At 54.4% G+C, this 22,578-nt stretch overlaps 10 protein-coding genes across 10 annotated transcripts; 5 read left to right on the top strand and 5 right to left on the bottom strand.

The window, feature by feature from the left end:
• Nucleotides 1-2,335: 2,335 nt before the first annotated feature.
• HMPREF1541_02779 (uncharacterized protein) lies at nucleotides 2,336-3,685 on the top strand (the record flags this gene model as incomplete). Its single annotated transcript, XM_008717134.1, has 1 exon — nucleotides 2,336-3,685. The coding sequence occupies one exon, from the start codon at nucleotides 2,336-2,338 to the stop codon at nucleotides 3,683-3,685; it is 1,350 nt and encodes a 449-aa protein (XP_008715356.1).
• A 1,774-nt stretch (nucleotides 3,686-5,459) lies between these two features.
• On the bottom strand, nucleotides 5,460-6,386 carry HMPREF1541_02778 (uncharacterized protein; the record flags this gene model as incomplete). The annotated part of the gene is made up of 2 exons (XM_008717133.1): nucleotides 5,460-6,175; nucleotides 6,221-6,386. The coding sequence occupies 2 exons, from the start codon at nucleotides 6,384-6,386 to the stop codon at nucleotides 5,460-5,462; spliced, it is 882 nt and encodes a 293-aa protein (XP_008715355.1).
• Nucleotides 6,387-8,730: 2,344 nt separating this feature from the next.
• HMPREF1541_02777 (uncharacterized protein) lies at nucleotides 8,731-9,337 on the top strand (the record flags this gene model as incomplete). Its single annotated transcript, XM_008717132.1, has 2 exons — nucleotides 8,731-8,867; nucleotides 8,920-9,337. The coding sequence occupies 2 exons, from the start codon at nucleotides 8,731-8,733 to the stop codon at nucleotides 9,335-9,337; spliced, it is 555 nt and encodes a 184-aa protein (XP_008715354.1).
• A 781-nt stretch (nucleotides 9,338-10,118) lies between these two features.
• On the top strand, nucleotides 10,119-10,961 carry HMPREF1541_02776 (40S ribosomal protein S13; the record flags this gene model as incomplete). Its single annotated transcript, XM_008717131.1, has 4 exons — nucleotides 10,119-10,320; nucleotides 10,429-10,461; nucleotides 10,645-10,691; nucleotides 10,788-10,961. 4 exons carry the CDS (start codon nucleotides 10,119-10,121, stop codon nucleotides 10,959-10,961), a joined length of 456 nt encoding a protein of 151 aa, XP_008715353.1.
• A 951-nt stretch (nucleotides 10,962-11,912) lies between these two features.
• Nucleotides 11,913-12,168, top strand: HMPREF1541_02775 (uncharacterized protein; the record flags this gene model as incomplete). Its single annotated transcript, XM_008717130.1, has 2 exons — nucleotides 11,913-11,926; nucleotides 11,979-12,168. The coding sequence occupies 2 exons, from the start codon at nucleotides 11,913-11,915 to the stop codon at nucleotides 12,166-12,168; spliced, it is 204 nt and encodes a 67-aa protein (XP_008715352.1).
• Nucleotides 12,169-12,203: 35 nt separating this feature from the next.
• HMPREF1541_02774 (uncharacterized protein) lies at nucleotides 12,204-12,705 on the bottom strand (the record flags this gene model as incomplete). Its single annotated transcript, XM_008717129.1, has 2 exons — nucleotides 12,204-12,547; nucleotides 12,594-12,705. 2 exons carry the CDS (start codon nucleotides 12,703-12,705, stop codon nucleotides 12,204-12,206), a joined length of 456 nt encoding a protein of 151 aa, XP_008715351.1.
• A 9-nt stretch (nucleotides 12,706-12,714) lies between these two features.
• HMPREF1541_02773 (uncharacterized protein) lies at nucleotides 12,715-13,538 on the bottom strand (the record flags this gene model as incomplete). Its single annotated transcript, XM_008717128.1, has 3 exons — nucleotides 12,715-12,926; nucleotides 13,112-13,214; nucleotides 13,251-13,538. 3 exons carry the CDS (start codon nucleotides 13,536-13,538, stop codon nucleotides 12,715-12,717), a joined length of 603 nt encoding a protein of 200 aa, XP_008715350.1.
• Nucleotides 13,539-14,822: 1,284 nt separating this feature from the next.
• On the bottom strand, nucleotides 14,823-16,940 carry HMPREF1541_02772 (uncharacterized protein; the record flags this gene model as incomplete). The annotated part of the gene is made up of 1 exon (XM_008717127.1): nucleotides 14,823-16,940. One exon carries the CDS (start codon nucleotides 16,938-16,940, stop codon nucleotides 14,823-14,825), a length of 2,118 nt encoding a protein of 705 aa, XP_008715349.1.
• A 2,015-nt stretch (nucleotides 16,941-18,955) lies between these two features.
• On the bottom strand, nucleotides 18,956-19,369 carry HMPREF1541_02771 (uncharacterized protein; the record flags this gene model as incomplete). Its single annotated transcript, XM_008717126.1, has 1 exon — nucleotides 18,956-19,369. The coding sequence occupies one exon, from the start codon at nucleotides 19,367-19,369 to the stop codon at nucleotides 18,956-18,958; it is 414 nt and encodes a 137-aa protein (XP_008715348.1).
• Nucleotides 19,370-19,743: 374 nt separating this feature from the next.
• On the top strand, nucleotides 19,744-22,143 carry HMPREF1541_02770 (uncharacterized protein; the record flags this gene model as incomplete). The annotated part of the gene is made up of 1 exon (XM_008717125.1): nucleotides 19,744-22,143. One exon carries the CDS (start codon nucleotides 19,744-19,746, stop codon nucleotides 22,141-22,143), a length of 2,400 nt encoding a protein of 799 aa, XP_008715347.1.
• Nucleotides 22,144-22,578: the final 435 nt, after the last annotated feature.

Raw genomic sequence — 22,578 nt, 5'->3', positions numbered from 1 at the left:
GAGTACGTGTTGTCCGTGAGTGGTGATGGCGATGCGTTGATGACATTGATGAGGGGTGAAGACTGTTTGCTGCCGGACGTGGAGCTACGGGTGATACCTGCGTTTGGTGGATGTGCACGGGGAGAGGCAGACAGTGAGGTGTCCTTAGCCGAAGCATCACGGTGCACGCCTTCCCGCAGGCCACCGGCTTGACGATGATGGTCATCTGATGGCGTGCCTTCCAGTGTTTCCTCATCGTCGTCGTCTGGGACATGGTCGAGTGGCATGCCGAGGTCTCCATAGTGGGCGATGTCGCCGGGAAAAGATACCGCAAATGGGTTCATGAAGAAGTTGGCTGGGAACGAGTCTTCTTCGTAGTCGATGCCGGGCTGTGGGAGTCCAGGAGTCTCGGATGCAAGCACACCAGTGGCCACTTGAGGCTTCGGTGGAGAGTAGCAGTAGGCCGGAGGGGCCGCCTGAAGCGGCGGGCACCAACTGGCATCGACCGCAAACTTTTGAGACTGAGTATCTTGCTCGACGTAAGTGTCAGAGCCCGATGAGGGGGTATAATAATTGTTGTAAATGTCATTGCATTGTTCAAAGACAGTGCAGTCCGTCAAGAATTGACCGTAATCGTCGTAACCAGTTTCGTAGTCGCTAGGACCATCAGAGCGCCAATTATGGCGGTCGGAAGGCCGGGATGCGCTGACTTGGTGCTGCTGAGGCTGGCATTGTGGAGGTTTGCAATACAAGTTGCTGTTAAAACTGCCTAGGGAAAAGTAGGGCGGCTCAACGCCTGTTCGCCTGTTGTTGTGAAGACAAGAAAGAAAAGGGAAGTTGGAGTTGCCACTTGGAGGGGGTCTTAAGAAGAAGCGAGGCAGCCGCAACGGCGGAGCGCGAATTCTTGCCGGCGCAGCCCTCCCTCCGAGTTTGACAGCTGGGGCTTGACTCCTTCTGGCAATTGGGACAGCTGGGAGTTCGGCCGAGCAACCTTTGACAGCCAGGGGAGCCAATCGCAAAAAGAACTTCGACCGCCGGGGGTACTGTTTTGGGTCAAGCGCAGTGCTGATGTGACATGCCGTGCGCGGTCTTGTGCGGGCACTTTGGTGGGAGGGCAACGCTTCTGTACGACGCGATCTTCAGTCTGGTCAAATCTTGCGCCAGGTTCAACTTACCCCGGTTGTCTCAGTGAACAACGCTCCAAGCAATGCGGCCCAATTTAGGACGGAAGATCGGTACATGTGCTAGCCAGGTCCAACTTCCTCTTTAGGTGTCTCGTACTATCACCTCTATACAAGTCGGGTGGGTGGTGAATCCAACCGCCTCCTGGGCCGTTGTATGCTGATGGTGCTGTGACATTGTTCGAGGTATATAGATCAAACCACGTTGTCGCTAACAAGTGATGCTGCACGAACAATCAACAGCGCTGATGAAAGGTATTTTGAGACGACATCGTCTGATCCTTTTGTGATTAACAAACATTTTGCCGATCTGAGCTCGTTTACAGTGTTCGTACTTTACATGGCTACACGAGGCCTACCATAACTTACACCTCACCTTCAGCCACTTTGAGATGTTCCGACACTGACAAAATGCCCTCTCGGAACGACCAGATCATGGAGATGAGATGTCACAAATTCAGACGCTTCACGAGTCGCACGTCCTGTGAGCATGGGTTGATAAACATCGACCTTGGGACCGGTGTCGATGACCATGATGTGGGCAATTGGGGCTGCGGTATGTGAATAACGTCCTGTAGCTCGTAGTGACAGCCCGTCACAGACTGCACGCCGAAACCAGCCCTCACGCAGAACTCCATATGGCCACGCGGAGACACCTATGTCTTCCATCAGACCTCGTAGTAGTCCATTGCATCGTGCGCGGTTGCTTATTTGACAATATTCAACTTGTGCAGTCTTGGGCAGTTGGCCATTCAAGCAGAAACGCCACAGATGCAGCGCAAATCATCGCCAGTAGCTGAAATCGGCCATGCGGCAGCCGCTCTTAGGGCTTGCTAACTGTAATTATTGAGAGGTCAACCTCAAAAGTAAATCGCCTTCTGCCCAACCAAGGGGCGGCAGGATCGGCGGTCTCTCCATAGACCCTGCCCGTCCCAGTCTGCTGGCGCAAGGACGCTTGCGTGTTCAGCATCATTGCATATGCTGAATGGCGGTTCTCTCGTGATCGAAACGCGGACAACGAGCTCGTTTGGTCGACGTCGGTTCAAGTCTTGGCGCTTCGGAACGGATCAATACTCACCGAGCCATCGACGTCGAGTCGCGTTGGGTGGTCGCTTCACATCAGAACGCCATGCTATGCTCATACTGATACGACAATCGCCTTCCTTCTCCAGTCGATGCTGCGTCGCCTTCCCAGACCGAGGCATGCAGTCATTCGACCGCTCACGCGCTGCGGCGCATCCCCGCAACGCCGGCAACTCTTGACACTTGCGATCGAAACCTCATGCGACGATACTTGTGTTGCCATACTTGAAAAACATGGTGGAACATCCATGCCAGATGACTGGCCCGGGCGGGCGAGGCTACACTTCCACGAAAAGATCACAGCTGCGAATACTGGGAAAGGGGGCATTCATCCACTCGAGGCACTTGATAGCCATAGGATGAACCTCGCAGCCTTGATTCAAAGGTCCATGGGTTCGTTGCCACCATCCAATGGACGGGGCCAGCAGTCGATGGTTGGACCAGACGGCGTGTCCCGCAAGATCCCTGATTTTGTCGCCGTTACGCGCGGCCCTGGTATGCGCAGCAACCTCTCGTGTGGACTGGACACGGCAAAGGGACTTGCTACGGCGTGGCGTATTCCGATGGTGGGAGTCCACCACATGCAAGCGCACGCGCTGACGCCTCGCCTTGTTCACGCGCTCAACAACCGCTCTTCTGATCCACAACCGGTGTTCCCTTTTTTCAACTTGTTGGTCTCCGGAGGCCATACCATGCTACTCCACTCGACATTCCTGACATCTCACGCTATTCTCGCGAGCAGCATTGACAACGCTATTGGAGACTGTCTGGACAAGTGCGGCCGCTGGATACTTCCTGCCGACGTCCTAGCGAGCACGAACGATACAGCATACGGGAAGCACCTGTCCAACTACGCTTTCCCCACACCTGACACATTCAAACAATATCCTCTTCCGTCTCGTCGCCGAGATGAACTGGACAAGCCGGTCAATGAGTACGGGTGGTCCTTACAGGTGCCGCTTTCAAAGTCTCGCGACATGAGCTTTTCGTTCGCCGGCATCCCTTCTCACGTGGAAAGGGTGCTGACCAAGAAACCAAACATCTCCTACGATGAACGACTTTTACTCGCACGCACCGTGATTGGCGTGTCTTTTGAGCACCTTGCATCCAGAATATGTCTAGCCCTCGACCAGCAAGCCCAGACACGCTCTGATAGGGCGATTGACACTCTCGTGGTATCCGGCGGAGTAGCGGCCAACGCTTTCCTTCGATGGTTTCTACGAGAAACCCTCAATGCGCGGGGCTACGGAAGTGTGCAACTGGTCTTTCCGCCAGTCGAGCTGTGCACAGATAATGCTGCCATGATCGCGTGGGCCGGTATGGAAATGTACGAGGCTGGCTGGCGAACGTCTTTCGATGTCTCCGCTGTCCGTAAATGGTCAATGGACACGAGCGCCGAGGACGGCGGAATTTTAGGACTTGGTGGGTGGTATCAGGCCTAGCTCGACCTTGTGACGGAAAGAGGTCCTACGTCTTGCATCTGGTCGGAGAGCTGAGTTGAGAATCTGCCCTGATCACGACCATCTGTGCTTGCCTTTCGCTGCGATGCAATAGAAGCGTACAGTGAACTTAGGCGTCATCTCCGCCATCATCGTGGCAGAAGTTCAAGATACCATGTACAAAACAAAAGCCAAAATGTAGAATATATTTGCACATTCCCTCGCCAACCCCGGCAAGCACCCCCACCACACGCTTGCAACCATCCTCACCTCACCTCACCTTACCACCACCCTCGGCTTCCAACCACTTGCAGCGCCACCCCAAGTCGCTGGCTGCTGGGCCTCTCCAATGCACTTTATCCACTTACAGAGGACACCCCCCCCCTTCCCTGACCATCCCCTGGCCAGCGCGCAACGCATCATTCGACAGCACATTGGGAACTTAGGCATCGGTCTATGTACTGTACATGACACCCAAACATACTTTCTGTGTAGACGCCCCCCCCAGCAGGACTCTCAGGGAACGGGCATCCTCTGGCCGGCACTATTCGAAAGCAAGCAAGCAAGAGAGCAAGGAAGCAAGTGAAGTATCAGACTGCACTAGCGGGCAGGCGAGTCGACGTTCCAGCGCGTTCACCTTCACCGGGGAGCAAACCTCTGGCTTGAGGTGGAGGTACATGCTCCCGACGTAAGCATTCGCATTTTTTGGCGAGCTAAAAAGGCAATGGATGAGTGCATGCGGTCGAGGAGACCCAGACCTTTTCTTTCGAAACTACACACTGTACTTTGATGCGCGGTGCATGGGGGGAGGCCGGGGAGTTGGGGGACTTTGTGTCGAAGCTCGATGGGGATGCACAGGTTGGCACAGCGTGCGAGTTTCCTCTTTGAGAAACCCTTGCTGGCCCTCAGTGACCATGCTCGTGCTGAAGTTTCATGCCAAATCCCACTGTTGGTTGCAGGACGCGGCTTCGCTGCTGGCCCTAGAAAGGCTGGGGTGGGGGGGATTGGCCGGACACGAATATAGACCAGCTAACAATGTTGTCACGTACAGAACTCCGTGTCACTCAAGCTGAATGGCGAGGCTAGTGCTGGGCCTACGACATGAACGGCATAGAAACAGACTCAAGGTCTCAATTGTTGGCTTCAGCAGTGCTGTGGTATCTCCCGAGGCCGACAGCCGAAGTCCACAGACTCTTTTCTTGAGTCCTATATTAGGTGTATCTCTTATATGAGGTTGTGTTATGTACCTTCAGACTTGACCAGCAAGCCTGCTTTAGTTCCCCAGTGTCCCCAATCCTTAGATATACACGATTATGAAGGTCGTCATGATGAAGCTTTTGTGTCGTTATTTGTGATTGTAGTGGTAGTGCGCAGTGAGTTCGAATAGTCGTTGATGCTGCTGCTGCTGCTGCTGGGAAAGCCATCCAGCCGTTTGGTCCCCTAGAGGAGATGCCCCCAAACAACAAGCACCTATTCTGCGTCTTGATTTCCATTTGTTTTGTTCATGCCGCACCCTTATACTTGGCCAAGTAGGCTGGCCGGCGCGCGCGTCTCCCTATCGTAATGTTGCAGAAGATATGTAAACGCAAGAATTAAAAAACATAGAAGAACACCGCCCTCATGTCGTGTCAGTCGTTGCTTGTTGGATAGAGCAAGCAGCAAACGCCGTCTACGGGTCGTGACATCGTCTTGGGATGTCTATCGAAAGTAACAAGGAGGTTGAATGGTCGCATCGTGCGCTCGTGGGTGATGGGCAACTGAGGGGTGTTGAATCTCGTCAAACGCCAGACGTTGTCGGAGGTGGCTGGATTTTAATGGCAGGTTCGGCTGTCAGAGGTATGCGTTCGCCGCCGCCTCGATTGCCCAGTCTCGCTAGAAGGCGATCCGAGGGGCTCTCCGCTGAGCGCTCGGGATCATCGCTCGGTCGCGTACGTGGAGACATTGGGTGCGGAGGAGGCTGAACTGAAATTTGGCTGGCTTGACGTCGTAGCCGCCTTTTACCACTCGACGAATCTTCCTTCGATTCAATCGTTCTCGCTGGTGTTTGTGCAGAAGGAGAGAGATTGGATGATTCACCTCCTACTGGTACCGGCGTGCCGGTTGATGCGCGAAATTTCTTGGAAGGTCTTTTCTTTGGCTCGTAGACTTTGCCTTCGGCGGCCAGCAGGCGGTCACGTTCCTCTGCTTCTTCTTTCGTAGGCCGACCGCGTTTCTTGCGCTTCTCGACCCCAAACTCAGGACCCACAGTCCGTACGATCGTGAGTCCCTCGCCGTTGGTGGATGCAGGGGCTGGTGAGTCCGTTGAGCGAGAAGGCCGTGGCTGGATGGCACGGGGGATGTGTTGTAATTGTGCGGGTTCGGTGAAGATTCGTGTTTGAGGAATTGTAGGGGGGTACGGGGAGGCGAGAGTTGCACTTTGGGGGTACGGAGCCTGGGCTCGAGGATTCTGCATCAGAGTACCGAACATGTCCTGGCTGGCGCGCATTGAGCGACCTAGACCATCAGCGTTGCCTGAAGTGTGAGAAGTGGTCAACTTACCCTCTGGTAAGGGAATGTCGATCCATTGTGGTTGCACAATTCTATTCTCTTGCACCAAGTGTACCAAGTATGGGACTAGATCTGGGCCGTGGTGACTTTGAAGGACATTCACAAGAAGGTCGACCTTCTCGCGATTCGTCCAAAGCTCGTGGCCCTTGTTGGACATGGAAAGTTGCCCAAAGCACGAGCGCGACCGGCAGACGAGGCATTCAGGTGACTAGGGTGGAGTAAGCGCGATAGCCGCAGGGCGAAACATGCGATTGTATAGCGGTATAGATTTGTTTGAAGGAGAGCAGGGTCGGGAATGATTCGAGGGCAGTCGACATTGCCTTGAGGCGAAGCTGCAAACTGCCTAGGAAGCGAAAGTAAATGAGCAGCTGATCTGATTCAAGCACATGAGAGATGGGACCGCTTCCTTGAAAATGGAATGGCCAAAGGACCGCCCAACGATTGGCAGACGATCAGGAGGCGCAAACGGCCGGCGAGCTGCACGCAATGCTGGAGGCGCCATCGTGGATTCGTGGTTGGTGGAGCCACTGCTGCCGGATGTCTGATTGCGCAAAGCAAGCTGGCATTCAAGGCCAGGAAAGGATAAGGTCAAGAAGACGCTGGTAGTAGCGCTGAGGCCAATGAGGAGGAGTGAAGGGAGGTTCGGAGTGGAAGGCTATGGCCAGGTTAGTAGTAGTTTGGCAGTGATAGCTGCAAGTTAGATCATGCGTAAAGCTGGCTTCAGGTTCCGTAAGGGCCTGCTGTCAACTTTTTCCAAGGGAGGGGTTGCTCGAGTGACCTCCTGCAGCCGTCTGGGATTGGAATCGGGTTAGCTGCTGGGCTTGGTGCTGTATGGGCGCTGCTGGCTGCATGACCACACAATTTCCTGTGCATGAGCCCGGCTGCTTGAGTTCGCATTCCCCTGCAGCAAAAAATTGCTTGCTTTCTGGTATCGAAATTGAACTGTCTTTGACCGCGCCGGCGCTCCAGAAGCTTGTTGGGGAATAGATTTCCGGGGGGATGCTAGACGCGACCGTTTCTTGCGCCAGATAGAAGTGGAACCAGCGAATTCCGCCCTAAACCACCGCGATACAGGGAAGCCATTGGGCCTTTCGGAGCTGGATGTGAGTGGCTACGATGCAGCCAATGGTGCTTGGAGAGTCGCCTAAGCCTCGAGATCGAGCGGGTGTTGCCTGCACTCAAGGTATCCGTATCACTGTGATGAACTCTTCGAGAACATCTTGATCTCAACATCAGTGCTATATACTTGACCTTTGTTCCGACGTCGCGCGACTTTGCCAATTCGTTTGGTTGTACTTGAGCAGCTCCCCGAAGTGTAGCCACTGCGTTGCAGGGGTAGGGGTGGTTTAGCGGCAGCTCAGGCCCCTCATTATGGCACCGAGAGGGAATTGGCCCCTAGGACGGCGCTCCAACTTTCGTGCAAGAAGAGAGCTTGCGGAAAGCATCAGGTAACAGCGTTTAAACGCGAAGACGGGATTCACGAAGCCGAGGCGACTTGCTTTTATATTGCTGCTGACCGCTTCTATGAGGTCGACAACTGCCAACCTTGAGACAGTTCGCTTGTCGCGGCGCAGACTGCAACGTGGCGGCATGAGAATGGTCTCAGTGCAGTACTCCGGTCGAAGTCAAACAGTTGTCGCCTCACCCTATGTTACAAGCTCCCAACATGATTCGCGCTTCAGTCTTGGTATGCCGGAGCTGGACATTTTGCTGGGAAGTTTGGTTCGCTGGGCTGGCACACGTCGCGCACGCCGACCCGATCTCGCAGCGCGAACTGTTCACGGGTTTCCCGGCAGCACTCAAGTCCATCGCATTACATCATGCATCGGCTGCATTGTGAGTCTGATTGAGGCTGAACTCCTAGCAAAGTTACGTGGCTGTCATCATACGCTGTAGCATGAAGGTCAGTGATAGTCAATTTGTTCCGCGGGGCAGGTGCGGGACAAAATCGATGATCAACCTCCACGAGTTCAAATCTCAATCATGGCGTGTTTATTCTCCGACCTTTCGCTTATGAAATGAACTGGGTATCAGCCGGATATTCTCCTCCTGATGAAACATGTTTGAGGGAAATGAAGGCATCTTGCTCGAAGCAGGCGAAGGAGAATCGCGGTGCTGGGATGGCGTTCAGGGCCACCATCGCTGGCTTGATCGATTGACAGCCGAATCTCATCTAGTAACGACGAAGGCATCGGCGGGTCACAGATCTGTCGCTCGCCGGTTGTCTGAATCTGGGTGATGCTGTGCTCGCCGAGTCACCTCACCGTCGCCTGCGCCACATGTTCATCGGCTAGTATTCCATTTTGGGCTGTGCAGCCACAATCGCGCCTGAGGAAGGTACGGTCGCGCCTGCACCAACATTTCTTCACTGCCTCTGAAACATCTGTCGCGTAACATTGACTGCCACTGTCAGCTCAGAATTGCCCTGCTGCTCTATCTGTGTCCGTCGTGCCCTTGACCATCTCGAAGACGTCAAGGTTCTGCCCAACGTGTCCGCCAACATGTCGGCCAACCTGACACCACCTACACTGGTCATGAACCCCAATGGCACGCGACAGCAAGTTCCTCTGCGCGATTATCTGAACGCGCGCATTGCGCCCTTCCTCAAGAAAGCAATGACCGAGAGTCTGGCATCAGAGTGCGCTCATCTTATATTCCGCAACCGCTCTTAGCGCTGACAAGAGAAACAGGGCCGAGTTCCCGTTACAATGGCTGGGTGAATGCCTCATCCACCAGTCAATGCTCTACGAGGGCAACCCTGATACCACTGGGATTCGCGAACGCTTCCGATACAATTTCGAGATGCCTACAGAGCCTCCACAAGAAGTGCCCCAGGAAGAGCCACAAGCACAGGCGCAAACTACCAACCCTGCTTCTACAAATGGAGTTGCTGCTACCGAGACAGCATCTACAGACTCAGCCGCACAAGTCGCTGCCTCAATAGCGGTGCCTCCGGCCGATGCGCCAATGTTGAACGGGGAGATGGAAGTTCTTGAGGAGCAGAACACGCAGGATTCAACACAGGTACCGAGCGAACAGCCTCCCACTGCCCCTGCTGCCCCTGCCGCAGCTCCGGTGCAAGATGTGGACATGGAAGGGACGTCATGAGGTTGACACTTATTTGCATTTTGAGACATGGCATAGCGAAGGCGTCTACGTAAGGGCGCTGAAGCAGCAGGCTAGGCTGCTTGAAAAAAATCTGATACCCAGCTTCAAGAGAAAAGGCTACGAGTGAATGAGCACAGGCTAGCTGAAATCCGACCTATCTTCGAGGAAGTCAGCATCTGTTGGACAAGGTCTCTGAGCATGAAGTAAATGAATGATCGATCAGAAGTCCGTTTAGATCATCGCCGCACCTGCAAAGAAGCGCGACTGACATAAGAGGTACCAGAAATAATAGTAAAAATGTGATATCATCATGGATGTGAGGGGGGAGAACGAATGAAGATAATGAGAACGTACCTCGAGCAACAATAGGGTGGCGTGGTGTTCCTGACCGAGCAAGTCACAAGAACGGGTGTAGTGGCCCGCAATATCGCCATGCATCCGAAGGCACTGCTACGGGAGAACTTTCTGGAGAATAAACGACAATTTTCGAACACTCTTGAATATATGGTTCATTCTCATACTAATGACTGACAGCTCGAGTGCATTGAACGTAGTGTGCATACAGAAGAGAGAAACGAAGCAGGGACATCAAAAAGTTCCATTAGCATCTCGAGCTAGGTCTAACCCAGAACAGATATAAAGCCTTGGCATATGCCAAGATTTTCACACCCACAGAACGATCTTTCCTGCGCCGGTCGACTGCGCACCTCCAACTCCCTCATCGCCAAACGTCAACTCCCTCCCTCTTCGACCAGACAACAACCCAGACAAACCGCCTAACATGGGTCGCCTCCACAGCAAGGGCAAGGGTATTGCCTCCTCCGCCATCCCGTACTCGCGCAGCGTGCCCACTTGGTTCAAGAGCTCGCCCGACCAGGTCGTCGACAACATCTGCAAGCTGGCCCGCAAGGGTGCCACCCCTTCCCAGATCGGTGTTATCCTGAGAGATAGCCATGGTGTCGCGCAAGTGAAGGTTGTTACTGGTATGTTCCGACTCCTTTGAAGAAGAGCAAACGACGACTGGCGCCTTCGCATCGCGAATAAGGTAACGCATCAAGAGAGCCCATGGCTAACAGAACCGTCACACACAGGCAACAAGATCCTCCGTATCCTCAAGTCGAGTGGTAAATACTCCCACATCCCCTTGGTCACGCCTTGAAGCCGTCGAAGCGATGTCTGCAAATCTACGTCTCAGAAAGATGTTCTACGAGCCCTACCAAACAAGACAATCACACAAAGCCTCTGCATTGGTCCCTTTGCTACATACCGCAAAGAAAACACAAGACTGACAGAGTGATCCCCAATAGGCCTTGCCCCCGAGATTCCTGAGGACCTATACTTCCTGATCAAGAAGGTACGTTTACCATTTCCACTCTGTCACCCAACAATACCACAGCCCATCACCACAACCCCTAGACCTTGCATCACTAACACCAACCTCTCACTCTAGGCTGTCGCTGTCCGCAAGCACCTCGAGCGCAACCGCAAGGACAAGGACTCCAAGTTCCGTCTGATTCTCATCGAGTCGCGCATTCACCGCCTGTCGCGCTACTACAAGACCGTCGGTGTCCTGCCGCCCACCTGGCGGTACGAGAGCGCCACCGCCTCGACCCTTGTTGCTTAAAGTGTCGAAAGCGTCTGCGTTGCGACCTTTCTGGGATGGGAGCGGGGGAAGGCGGCGAGTGTGTGGTGCGGCTGGGGATATTGTCGAGAGTGGGCCAGCATGGGCTGGTGCGACGAGAGAAGCCATGTTAGTTCAGATGGCTATGTTCTAGCCCTTTGATCATTGACCCAGATACGGAAGAGGCAGAGGTCGGCGCATGAAGCGGTCACCGCTCATGTACCCAAAACCGACGACGCCAAGCTACTGCAAGCTTACTGCAAAGCTAATGAGCGTCGAGGTTTAAGTCAAGCTACGATGCTATGAAATGACTAGGTAGCTACCGAGATTCCAAAATCTCAACCATCACCAACTCAGAATCCAGCCAAGTGATCCACCATGTCCCCGACTGTTGTTAGGCGACTGGAGCGTTCCATCTAGTAGCATCTAAACACATCTCCCCCATGATTCTGTATCGGCAGGTCTGCTAGCGAGTATAGCTCGTCACCATCACCAGCCCCTTCTGCCTTGAAGCCCCTCAAACCCGCGCAGAACCTTCTGCTTCGAGTCCCACACGACTTTGCGTAGATGAAGCACGGCCCTTACATTCATACTCCAAACGGTCCGCTCTTCGTTACGTATGCCGGGAAGCGGGCAAGTAGGCGCCCATCAGCAGCAACAGTAATCACTCCGCAGAATACGGTAGGAACTTTGGAAGCCCAGACATGTCTATAGACCTTTGTGATGCGAAGTGCACCAAGCAAGCCGGAAGATGCCTTGTACACACTAAACCCTTTCGGCAACCCAGCCAAGACTTTTGGTAGGAAGCTTCCAAGCTTCCAGGAACGAGCATCGTCCGGATTGTGCCTTATCCATCATCTCACGGCCTCTTTGGGGACAAACTCTGCAGGTGTCGTCGGTCGTTGCGTACGGCAAGAGCCCTCCCAACCGACGGAAATTTGCTACCTTGTCGCAATGTCGCTGTGGTCGTAAGAAACACCTGGAACTCTCCCCGTTGCTTGCTAAACCTTTTGGCCACAGGTCATATAAGGCGCTTTCGCCTAGAACGCGCATTTTCGTTGGCTTTGGCCTCATGGCTAACGCAGCTTTGGCCTTGCATTTCGAAGATCAGCTGGAGGAGCTTCTGGGCGTCAAGCCAACTCCCGAAGAGCAAAAGCACTTCCAGCAAAAGCTACCTAAGATCTCGGTGGTTGAGCGAGACACAAAGTGATCATCCGCTCTAGCTTATCTCTGATCCCCCATGCTCTACAGTGTCACCAACCAAGAGTGTACTGTTGCTGCCGGCACAGCCCTGATCATGGACTCTCCCGACCCAGGATTATATTCCATAATCTTCTTGATGCTCAGACCAGCTTCGGCCAATAATCTCTGCCACTGCGTACGACTTCTCTCCGTGGTGTTGACTGAGACAAGCATGGTCATATCCCAATTGACCTGTAATTCTATTGCCCCAACGTCTGGAACAACGAACTCGTCGAGCCATATATCCGAACCTTCTGTCATGGCTGGCACAATATTCTTCAGGATTCGAAGGGCTTTTACGTTGCCCCAGTCATGAACAACATTCCTCATGTAATAGACTTGTGCGCCTGACTCCAATCAGCTCGGTTCAGAGGCGTACAGGGGAAGGCTCACCTTTGATGGGTTGCTCGGTAAAGAAGTCATGTGGGCATTGCTCGACTCCAGGATGTTCGATCGTGTTCGCCACGACGGTTGGCAGATCTTGGTTGATGATCCGGCCCTGCATCTCTGGTTTCTACTTCTGGAGATCAAACCACTGGTTGCCCACGTTGCCGCCAATATCGACGAAGAGCACGTCGTCTGGACCCCGAGCCTTGGAAGCCACCACGTCGGGCAGATCCGAATCAATCCATTTCCTGGCTTTGGGACTTCGAGCAACGGGGAGAAAGCCCATGAAAAATGCCAAGTTTTCCAGGTGGTCCCCATACCAGTCGAAAAGCGTCTTATCTGTGCGGTGGCCTATATTGAGTGGGATCCTCTCTGCTCCTTCTGGGCTCTTATGTTCAATGTTCCTCAAATTGCAGGTATCGCTTGATACAAAGGACTCAGGTTATCATTCCTGCCATTTGGTCAGCAGTGTGATGGACAAAACTCGGCAGCTCCATACTGATGGCTGCTTCCCATTATTACACCAGGTTCTGCGAGCTCTTTTGTCAATGGCGACGCCTTCCAGCCGTCGACATCCTGCTGCTCAATGACGTGGTAGGCGGCAAGATATCTCAAAATGCGAAGTGCCTATCATCAGCCCGCCATAACATGGCTTTGAAAAACCTTGCGTAGAAGGTCTTCGTCCGCTCCGGTCTTGGTCACAAGCTCTTTCGTGCTCTTCGGGCCCTCCGTAAGCAGCCTCAACAGCTCAAGGTCGTTTGCGGCTCGGATGACAGGAACCACGACAGCACTATAGAGCAGATGTTGCACCTGATCGTACAAGGGCTGGACTGCCCTTGCAAGGCCGAAGGCTGCCTCAGCGATCTTCTTGCGATCATCATCCTCGTTCGGCAAATGCTGGGCAAGGCTATGGAGAAGCTCAACGGTCTCTGCAGCATTGAAAGGAGCCATCGTGACTATCTGTCTGACCAACTGGATCCATTAGGCTGGAACATCGCACGGCTTTTATACCAAGCGTCAGACTTACCAACGCGGAGACAATCCGGCCAACAGGTCATCAACACTAAGGCCTCCCATAGCCACGCACTTGCAACCCACCTCGTCAACCTACACAAACGCTTTTCCTTTGGCGGGCACACAACCCCCCGAAGTTAATCTCTGCTTTGGGCTCTGAAGGAACCAGCCAAGTAGCGCCAAGCGTGCAGTGAACGAACCCGCGAGTCAGCTCGCAAACAGCGCCCTCTGGCAAACCACCGCATCTTCCCACAACGCCTCGAGGCCGTTGGTCTCGCCCCGTGACGGCAGAGCGTTGCCGCATCCTACGTCGTCGTCGCATCGCTCACAAAGAGGGTCGTTCTCGGGGACTCCGCCATTCCAAATCGGCGTCCCGCACCACTACGGCACATACAGTAATCCGTAGTGAAATCAGATATAACGCTATGCTACAGCCACATGGTGTCCTAGGGGCCTGTAGACGCGTTGCGTCTGTGTATCCAACCTCAGCATGAGTGCTAACGCCAATGCCAACGCCAACCCCAGCCTTATCATCATTTAAACAAGAGACTACGTACGGCACGATGGGCATCGTATTGGCATCAGATACTAGTACGACACCTTGTTCAGAGATACAAGTCCGGCGAACGAGACACTGTTATAATCACACCCGCTCAAGAGAACTCAACAAATCTGAAGTAAACCAAACAAGGACGATAATAAAAACATTTCATATCTCCCACTCACCACTGCCACATTATCGTTTCAGCTTTGTAAACATGACACCCATCTCAATTCAGGTATCTATCCCTACCTACTTCAGAGCCAAGGTCTGCTCGATTCCCCGGTGTTGGTATTGGCTTTTTACGTCCAAATCTCGGACGGGCTCTTTTCCCCCTTTCTTCTGCTCACCCCCCTTCCTCCCTTTTCTTTTCCCAAGTAAACTGTCCTAAAAGAAACGGTAACACTGTCCACTCCGAGTCCATTTATGCATCCAACACATCCACACATACGCACACAAAGGTCGATGTATATAGCAGAGTCCACCCTGGCGGCAGGGTTCTCCGAATCATACACACACACACCGTGAGAAGGTAAGAAGGGCATTCCATCTGGTATCGTTCATCCTCCACGAAAAAAGCCGTCTGAAGCCCACCCTCCGGGGTCTCAGTAAGCGAAAACTCCCTAATGTTCAAAAAATGCACTTGGGCCGAAGAAAGTGAGCACAAGAAGAATCTTTGTTTACAGCACATTCATCGCCGCAGCCACCATCACAGCAGCGAACGCGAACATGACGCCAGCAGACCCGGCATTGGGCGCGGCTGCGCCAGTGAATGGCTCCGTGCCGTTGCCGGAGCCACCCTTGCTGCCGCTGCCGGAGCCGGAACCTGAACCGGAGCCGGATCCTGAGCCGGATCCTGAGCCTGAGCCTGAGCCGGACCCAGAGCCCGAGCCAGAGCCGGAGCCATTGTTGTCCTTGCCGCTGCCGCTGCCGTTGCCGTCAATGCCGCAGGTCTTGCCAGCATCCTTGGGCACGGTGGGGAACTTGTCGACACCGTCGAGGATGGCGACAGCCATGCCACCGCTCATATGGGTCTGGACGTGGCAGTGCAGAAGCCAAGCGCCGGGGGTGTCGGCCTTGTAGCGCAGAGCCAACCAGGCGCTTTTGCCCTCAGCGGGTGGGGTGGTGGCGCCGTCAACATAAGGGGGGTTCTGCAGATTGAAGGGGACGCCAGCGGCCTGTGCGGCGGCGACGGAGGTGTAATTGAAGTCGCCAGTGCCGGCGCCGATGACGTAGAACTTGTTGGCGTGCTTGTGAATTGGGTGAGGCTGAGCCAGAGGGCCTTTGACGATGATGATGAGATCCACCCACTCGTTGTAGTTGGTGCGCAGGATCAGGTCACTCTCCGGGATAGCAGACGGGTTCTGGTACAGAAGTGGGGTTGTTGCGTCGTCCAGTGTTTGGTTGTATGGTTCATCACCGTTGAGAACCCACTCCCACGCGGCAGGAACGCTGGGTGCCTTCATGATGTCCAGCATAAACGTCTTGTCAGCCTGCGCAGCCACAGGGGGGCTGACGTTGCCAACAGGCGCGCCGGCAGCGCGGTTGAGTGGTACAATCGCGGTGGCGTTACCGCCGCCATAAGACATGCTTGGCGCCACGGCTGCGGGGCCCTTTGAACCCTTGTATGAGAGCGTTCCGAAGCCCGAGATGACTTGGTTGAGACCCGCATTGGCGACACGGATGGTGTAGTCTGCAGCAGGTTGGTCAAGCTTGACGAGCACAGTGACACGATCGCCGTTGTCGAGGCCGATCTGATCCACTTTTTGGGGAGCAATGTACTGGCCGTTGATGCTGTAAACGTACATCTGATGACCGTCGATGGAGATCTTGAAAAGAGCGGTACCGGCAGGTGACATGAAGGAAATCGCAGCCCAGCCGGACGCAGCATCGACAGTGTAGGTATAGTTTTTACCGGTGGATGGAGTGCAGACATCGTAAGCCCCAGGAGGAAGGGCAGAGAGAGTGCGGTTGTACTGCGGTCCTTGGACCTGAGCATTGCTTGCGGGAATGCAGCCCTTGGCAGTCAAGGACGTGCCGTTGAGGATCTTGGCCGCCGGAGGCGCGGACTGAGCAGCGAGGAAGGCCGCGTCAGGGCAGTATTGCGAACCTTTGCCGTTCAGGACGAAAGCATCAGTGCAGGCCGCGTCGATGTTGGCTGCCTGTTCGTAGCCGAAGAGTTCATCAAAGGTGAAGCGCGACCAATCGCTGACAAGAATGGTCTCAATGTTCTCGTTGGCGGCGGTGATCTGCTTGACCGCCTTGTCGTCGCCAAGGGAAGAGAAGGGAAGGGTGGCGTTCTCGGCAGGAGAGATGATGATGGCACCATAGAGACCATCCATCATCTGGCCCTTGTAGTGACTGTGGTAAAAGTATGCGCCGGGCTCGTCGGCGATCCAGTTGTATGTGTAGGAATCGCCGCCTTTGATTGAAGTTTGGGAGACACCAGGGACACCGTCAGACCATGGAGTGGCCAATTGACGGATGCCGTGGAAGTGGACGGCGGTGGAAGCCTCCATGTTGTTGATGACCGTGAAATCAACGCAATCACCCTGCTTGAGCTTCAGGGGAGGGCCTGGGAAAGAGCCATTTGTGAGGATAGCGTTCCTGGAGAACGAGTTGGCGCCATCGGTCTTGCCCCAGGTGAGGTCGATAGTGAAGGACTGGCACTTGGATGATGAGCAGGAGGACGCGCTCGGGCTTGCGCTGGGAGCCGCTTGAGAAACGGCAGCTGGAGTAGCAGTGGCGATGCTGGCAAGAGCCAACAGGCTGAGGCAGGTAGCCTTGAAGGAGCTCATGATGGTAGAAAAGAATGAAAAGCACACCGAAATGAATGACTGGTAACGAGGGACTGGGTTGAAATAACTAAAAGAGTGACTCGCCGTCCGGCGTTTTCAAAAGAGAGGTTGGTAAAGGAAGTTGAAAGTGTACCGCTGAAGGCAACATGACAAAAGTCAGAAGGTCTTTAGGCCCGACGACTGCTGATCCCATGGCCGGCGGTAATCAGGGCTGAAACGACGCTATTCGGCAACGGTTGTTTTGATACCTGGTGATGTAGCATACCAGCCGCCGAAATAGAGTTTGTAAACAGATTGACTATCGGACGCGATGGTGCGAAAAAGCTTTTGCTTGTGCCAGACTTGGAGGAGCCGCTGTAACTCTTGGTCGACTTACATTTGAGCAGCTTTGAACGACTCACAGGCCACTCTGACCGCTTGCGCCGAACCACCGTGAGGTACAGCAAAAGTTGGTAGATCGCACAAAGGTGATACTTTCAACGGCCTCTCTGTTCAGGGGCAAGATCGGCGAGCCGGCTGTCACGCTGCCGGAGGTGTCAATCAGCTGTGGTTCGGCAGGCAGGCAGTCACGCAATTTGCCAGCATAGACGCAATAGACTCCGTAATCTGGAGACTGGTATGAACGGCGCGCGTTAAAAAAAGCCTGGGAGGATTCAGGGGAAATTAAGCTCGTCCCAAGCCTCGGGGCTAAAAGCTTTGCAGGAATTGGCTGGATCGAGGCCTGGCCCCGCCACGTGATTTTGGTGGACACGAGCACCCGGCCCAGTCCAGCCTCCACCAGCGATTCCATGTCCCAATTCTGGATCTCTGGGCTGCGAAACTCCGTTCCACCGCGCAACAATAGATGGAATGTGGACGCGGAGTACCGAATGCCGTTCGTCATGCTCGCCTATTGCTCTTGGCATGGAAACACAAGCGAGTCTGTTCTGGGGGAGACCCCCGGACTGGCAAAGTCACAAGTACTCCGTACTCCGGCTAAGCCAAAACCTCTTCGGGGCCAACCGGGGAATAGACCAGCAAGAAATTGGCAAAAGTTCACTCTTCCAAGGCTTGATCGGGAATGATGCGCCTTGCCCGAACAGACCGTGGCTGCGTAGAAGCGAACAAAGCTCGTGTGCAAAGTATTCTGTTATTAATGATACATTCCCTCCGTTCGTGAACAAGTCTCTGTTCCCCGCAACTGTGAGAAGCGAGATCAATTCCGCGCACCGGTCTTTTTGTTTGTCGCCTTCGAAGCGCTTTCTGCGTCGGAACTTGACTTGCTGGGTCTGGCACTCACGGTGCTCAAAGTTGGGACCTTGGACTCTGACTGGAAGCGTGCAGATCTTTTCTCGTTGCCTGTCTGGGATGGTGAGTTCCCACGTCGGGGCGAGAGCGAGGCGTCGGTGTAGGCGTTGAACGTCTCCTCCACGGTGGACTGCGCCATCCAAAACATGACGATAAATTAGTACAGTTGTATTATGGTGCCAGCGCACTGGGTCGACTTCCGTTGGCACGACTGATTGTGACGATACACTGACAGACAGCTGGTGGAAGCGTGTGCTATCTTTGCTGAGGTGGAATAACGCTTATAGCTATCGCGTGTTATCCCGGACCCTGTGGAGGTTGATGCATTCGGCTTATGGCATCACGGACGTCAGCTGGCCTCGGATTTGTTTGGTCTGCGGCAGCTTCTACCGTCATCCGCACACAGCATTGCGTGCTCGTGGGCGAGCAGCAAATCGTTTTGCAGATTGCCAATACAAGCTCTGGGACGCCGCGGGGCAAGGCCAGGATCATGCAACAGGCTGCCTTCATGCGGGAAAGCTTTGCGTTCCCACGTCTTGTGTGATCGGTTGGCGCTGCAAAGGCCTTAAAGCAGCGACGCCAGTTCGACCATCCCGTGGGGGTGAGCGGGCATCATAAGATGCAACAGATGCTGCTTTGCAATGACTAGGGGCTGTATGCAATCGCAGCATAATTGTGCAAGTTGAATGTGCATGGTTGACCTGTGTCAGACAAGCCGCAAGGAGCGATCATCTTGTTTGGCGCTCCTCTTCGTCTTCCTGGCTCTTATCCTCCACTGGGATGCGCACTAGGGTGAGCGGGAGACCGTTCTCCGGCTTGCCCGGTACATCATCTTTAGGAACCAGTGTCGTGGCGGCCTTGGTACTCGCCATGCCTATGACAGATAAGACGCCCTCCCAGTTCTGTAGGACACAGGCCACACTTTCGGCGCCATCTCGAAGCGTTGACAGCTTTTTCTCCAACTCAGACATCTGCGCCGCCAGATTGCCACTGAGGTCGCGTAGCTGCTTCAGATTGTCAAGCTCGGCCCGCTTCTGTGTGATACGCTGCTGCAAAGCCGTGTTCGAGGATGCGTTCGATGTCGTGCCGAACGTAGAGTGCCGCGAGGCTGGGAGGATCGACTGCCGCGAAGAATATGCCATTGTAGCACAAGCGTGCACCAGCTAGCTTTGTGTCGCTACGAGGTTTTGAGTCCACTGGTCAAGCGTGGCCAGGACAAAAAGGACGAGGGAAATGATATAGCAATCGCAGTAGCGGCCAACGCGGGGCACGCGCCTGCGCTTTCTCAAGAAAACACGCCAAGGCGCCAAGGATCATGGAAAAGGCAGTTTGTTTACATCCGCTTTTGCCGTTGGTCGATCTTTAGTACTTGAACAACTATACAACTTCTGCATTTGACGTACATCAAGCCATTGCCAGCTGAAGAGAACTATAAAAAACTCATTGTTTCCTAGCTGTCGCCTCGGACGGTGCTTTCGTAACCCTCGATAAGCCGCTCGATGCACCGTCAACAGTCATGGCTCGACTCAACGACCCTCCACCACCCGTGGAATCCGTGGAAAACCTGAAGAGGCGCTTCACTCGCCAAAACCGAGATATAGTACGCAACAACTCGGCCCAAGCAATCCGAATCAGAAACCTTGAAACAGAAGTCGCACGTCTACTAGCAGAGAATTTGTCCCTACGTCAGGCTCTAATCACCGAGAGCGAAGAAGTCTCGCGCCTGAAGAGGAGGGATTTTGTCAGTGGCGAGCTACTTGCTCTGAAATCAGACCTGGAGCAGAAGCTTGCCCAGGTGAGCGGCATCGTGGCAGAATTGGGAAGACTACCGGAGAGGGTGCGCAGCAAGGAACAGGCCGTGAGAAGACTTACAGTGGCGGAGGAGCCATCGAGCACACCCACGAAGGAATTATGGGAGCGAAGACGTATGATGATGCCCAGCTTCGCGGATCAAGATGGCCACCTTCCTGCGATTGTTGAGGGCAAGTCGTTCCCTCGTTTGACCTTGGATCCGACGGATATACAATGTTTTTCTGAGACCGGTTCAGGTGCTCCTGCTGAATCTCCAGACCTCGGACCACCACCTGTGTCTCACTTTGAAGCAGCTGACGCAATGGAAAGCACTCCGAATGAGACGGCTGCAGGAGAGGAAGACTCGACTGACCCGACTACAACAGTCAACGTGGAGAGGCGTCGCAAACGGCGCACAAGCAGTCTGATCTCAGACATGGAAGTCACCAATCACCAAGCACATGATCATGCGGACTCTGATACTGCGTCCGCGACAGAGACCTCCAGGCCGAGCTCGAAGAGAAAGTTTGATGCATCTGAGTTGCAACCGACGACGAAATCGGCAGTCGAATCGAGAGCGGAGCAAGAGACCTTCGTCTACCAACGCAAACCCGCGCTCAAACCCGCTTCTGCTGCAAGGAAAAGCAGTAGATTCACGAGACCTTCCGATCGACAGAACTCCCAGTCAGCATCACACCACATATCGTCACCAGAAAAGGAGCGAAAGGCCCTCGCCCCGAAGAACGTCAATTCTCCTACGAAGAAAGTTCTGGAGGCTAAGCCGTCCGCTAAAGGCTCGACTGAGCCTGCTAGCCCTGTCAAGCGCCTGGATTCGAGCCTCAGCAGTAGACGCCGCAGAGAACAGAAATCATCAACCACAACTGAGCGACCACCAACGCGAGGAAAATCCTTGACCGAGCATGTCTCCACGGATAGCCTGTCGGATCGACAAACACAAGTTTCGGTGCTAGCTGAACCGGATACCGATTCCCACTCCGATCATGTTCACGAGGTCGATGTGCTCCCCAAAACGCCACTCCTGCCTGACGATATCTTGTCACCACCATCTTCACAGCCGTCTGGGCCATCGAACACCAGAGCCCTGAAGGAAGCTGTCATCATGAACAGCGTCGAAGATGTGCTTAATGGGAGCATCGGCCGTGCTTCACGGCGCGCAAAAGCCGCTGTGTCATATGCTGAGCCCAATCTGAGGGACAAGATGCGTCGGCCTGGCAAAGAATTTGTTGGAGCTGTTGAGGGTTACGATCGCAAGAAGCGAGACGGTAGCCTTGGTCTGGATGAACAACAGGCACAAAGCACATTCGCGGAAACCGGACTTTCGTCACAGCAACCAAGATGGTCAAACTCAGGGGCTCACATCGAGGAGCCCCGCAGCCCACTCCGGGAGAAGCAGGCTGCCAACGAGAGGCGAAGAAGAGAAACGATAGACATACAGACCTGGGCACAAGGTGAACCACAGCCCAGCTTGCGAGAAGCAGATTCCGGATTTGCGCCATTGGAGAATAGCATCCACGGCCTAAGTATCTTCGACCACCCTGTGTCGTCACCTTCCCATCCCGACAACTCTAACAATGCGTCGGTGATAGAAGTCCAGCCACCGTCATCAAACTCAGCGACAGTCCGACGAAAGACAGGCAGCCGATTATCCACATCATCCTCAACGCCATCGCTGTCCTCTGGGACTTCAACTGCAGGTCGGCGTCACTCGCTGCAACCCTCCAGCTCTGCGTCCTCCAAAGCAGTCTCTGATCGCGTGGCCCTGAAGTGCACGGCCTCGCGCCAGGCCTCTGCTGCCAGCATCTACAGGCCGTCATCAGCAACTGGTGACCGTACCGATGCCGCCCAGGAACGTAGCCGAGATCGTGACAGCTCCAAGTCTTCTGCAGTCCTGAAGCGCGCCTCTTCTGCTGCTCTTCTCAGTCATCGTCGGACGGCTAGCGATGTCTCTCGGCGATCTACCAGTTTCACCAGTGTCGACAGTAATGTCAGCAACAGTGATGTCGAGAGCGGTTCAGATTACGAGCCCACACACCTCAGTGGTGCTGGTGACGGAACCGACGCGAGTGCAATCCGACCTACAAGACGGCGAAGCATGATGGTGTAGGAAGCCAAAGCCCCAATTGACCAGGTGCTGTTCCAGTGGCTGGACTCAGAGAGACACGGCGCCGTTGAGCGCCCCAAGAACAGAGCTGCCGGGGCTCTGTCTGGGGAGCACTTCGCTGATGCAGAAGATCGAGCGACTGCCATGTCCGATGCGCCAGGACCACAGTCCGCCCAAAGGCCAAGGCAACTCGGCTGGCGGAAGAAGGCAAAGATGGGCACCGGCGGAAGTGAGCCCCTCGAAAGACTCCATCCAGCCTTAGACGGACCAAAACAGAGAGAAAGGTCAGCAGCAAGCTCGAAGCGCAAACCAAGGGCCGAAATGGGCGTCATGACGAGACTGCAGAGCCGCATAGAATACATGGGGAGGAACGCCGCCGGCGCAGCGCGGTGTCAAGAACAACGGGTGTAATTTGATGGCTTTTGGGGGGGGGGGGGG

This window comes from Cyphellophora europaea (assembly GCF_000365145.1).
Source record: "Cyphellophora europaea CBS 101466 unplaced genomic scaffold supercont1.2, whole genome shotgun sequence".
Lineage (NCBI taxonomy): Eukaryota > Fungi > Ascomycota > Eurotiomycetes > Chaetothyriales > Cyphellophoraceae > Cyphellophora > Cyphellophora europaea.
Note: the sequence above shows the minus strand (reverse complement) of the source record. Positions and strands in the feature narration are given on the sequence as shown.